This window comes from Anopheles ziemanni, chromosome 2, assembly GCF_943734765.1.
Source record: "Anopheles ziemanni chromosome 2, idAnoZiCoDA_A2_x.2, whole genome shotgun sequence".
NCBI lineage: Eukaryota > Metazoa > Arthropoda > Insecta > Diptera > Culicidae > Anopheles > Anopheles ziemanni.
In genome coordinates, this window is record NC_080705.1 from 43590928 (window position 1) to 43593278 (window position 2351).

Sequence of the window (2351 nt, forward strand, 5' to 3'; positions counted from 1 at the left end):
TCGACCAGGAAGAGGACCAAAACGTTTCGCATCTAATTTTTGATTCCGCAATTAGAATTTGTATTTAAATTATAACCGCCATTTGACACAAAAGACCTTCTACAAAAAGAACTAGAAAATGTAACGCGGACGACATGAAACCTTCCATGGGGCGGAAGGGGATCCAGGAGTTACCGACGGGCCAGGTACCTGGCCTCCAAAAAACTAGTTTGTTCTATATTCAAATTTTAACAGAAATAACTGAATTAAAAACTGTACTAAACAGTGTTTGAATTTGAAATTGGCTTGAAAAATTCGGCATAGCAATTCCTACTGAACAATTTTGACAGCATCTTTTCCGCAGTGAGGCATACTGTTGTCTCACTCTTACATTTGGGTCTAGCATGTTTGAGGCAAACATTTTGGTCGCATGTGAATGTGAGCATTTGCTAGCTACTTTAGTTTAGTGATGAGATTTTTTGAAATGTCTTGGAACGGAGTGGAACTGGGTTCCACAGCCTTAGGAGCAAGTCCGCGGAACTGGGTGCAAAGAACCTGATGACTGCTTGTATGAAAAACAGACTGGTGCGGACGGTGCACCTACCCGTCGCTGGTACACACAAGGAACTGGCTGGTCGGTCCGGCCCAGTTCACTACGTGTATAAAAAACAGACTGGTGCGGACGGTGCACCTACCCGTCGCTGGTACACACAAAGAACTGGCTGGTCGGTCCAGCCCAGTTCACTACGTGTATAAAAAACAGACTGGTGCGGACGGTGCACCTACCCGTCGCTGGTACATACAAAGAACTGGCTGGACGGTCCAGCCCAGTTCACTACGTGTATAAAAAACAGACTGGTGCGGACGGTGCACCTACCCGTCGCTGGTACACACAAAGAACTGGCTGGTCGGTCCGGCCCAGTTCACTACGTGTATAAAAAACTGATTGGTCTGGATGGTGTCCCTACCCGTTGCTTGTACACGTAAAGAACGGGCCGAACGGCTTCGACCCAGTTCTTTGTGTGTATAAAAAACAAGAACAGTTAGACTAGGGTCTCTAGTTGCGAGCTGTGAAATAGAAACTTTCTCTCGCTCTCTTCGACCGATCTGCGAGGCGGTAGTTTTAAGATACCTTTCATATTCGTTCCAAAGAACCTGTAGTCCGCTTTTGAGTGGACCTGGGTGCATCACCTCTCTCCTAGGAACGGATCGTTCCAGATAGGTGCTTCACGGACCTCGCAACACTACTTTAGTTGCTACTGCAGTCGCTGAATAAGCTCTTGCGTCTAAAATATTTCGTATCGCGAAACGTTGTTTAGTTGATTTTGTGTTGAATTCCGAATTGCATCCGTGAATCGAGATAAATTGAGTCTACACAAGGAGTGTGAAAATACATTTAAGTCTTCAGTTCACATCACAAAGCTTGCTTTGTGGAGCATACCAAAGCGTACAGCAATTATAACCGAGAGAAGATAGCAACAGGCGGACATCGGGTTCGAATCTGCCGAGACTAGGAAGAGTAACTAAAAGTGATCATCAAACTGTAGCGGAGCGTAGAGTGGATTTTTTCACAACACACACAAATCCACGCACGGCGGAAATGGTTATGGTAAAGACTATAGCGTCAAAAAGACTTAACAGGGAACTAGAACAGTTGCAAAGAAACCCGCCGACACTTTTCTCAGCAGTCCCTGTTCACCCACTTCTGCTTAAGTGGCAAGCTACAATCATGGGACCACCAGACAGCCCATACCAGGGAGGCATGTTTTCCTTAACATTAACATTTCCATTAAACTATCCGATGGAACCACCTGAGGTGGTTTTCACAACACGTATATACCACCCCAACATAAGCAGCGACGGTTCGATGCGTCCGGACATTCTACAAAATAAATGGTGGACACCTGTTCTTACCGTGTCAAAAGTATTATTATTTATCTACTGTATGCTTCGCGATCCAAATCCGGACGATCCACTGAATTTCGAAATCGCCCAAGTATATAAAACAAATCGGGAAATATATAATCGATTTGCACGGATCTGGACACAAAGATATGCAATGTAATACGTTCAAGGCGATTCTTTGCATCTAGCCTACGATATGAGTGGCGGCGGTGGCGTCTGCGGGATCAAAACCATCAGCAGTAACGAAGTCTTCAGTCAAGGCAAGTAAGAAGCACAAGAACAAGTCAACATCGACATCGTCGTAACAAACAGCAACATCACCAACCACATCCCCAACATCTTCAGCTTAACAGTAAACTCAAAGGACTAAGACTATTCATCATCGATTGGACCAGATATTATCCTCACTTTAGTATTTAGTTGCAACCTGTCCATTGATATACGAGAACAGTAACAAAAACCACCCC

At 44.8% G+C, this 2351-nt stretch overlaps 1 protein-coding gene across 1 annotated transcript; it reads left to right on the plus strand.

Annotated features, from left to right (window-relative positions):
- Window positions 1-1579: 1579 nt before the first annotated feature.
- On the plus strand, window positions 1580-2044 carry LOC131293620 (ubiquitin-conjugating enzyme E2-17 kDa-like). The gene has a single exon (XM_058321697.1). The coding sequence runs from the start codon at window positions 1580-1582 to the stop codon at window positions 2042-2044; it is 465 nt and encodes a 154-aa protein (XP_058177680.1).
- The last annotated feature ends 307 nt before the right edge of the window (window positions 2045-2351 follow it).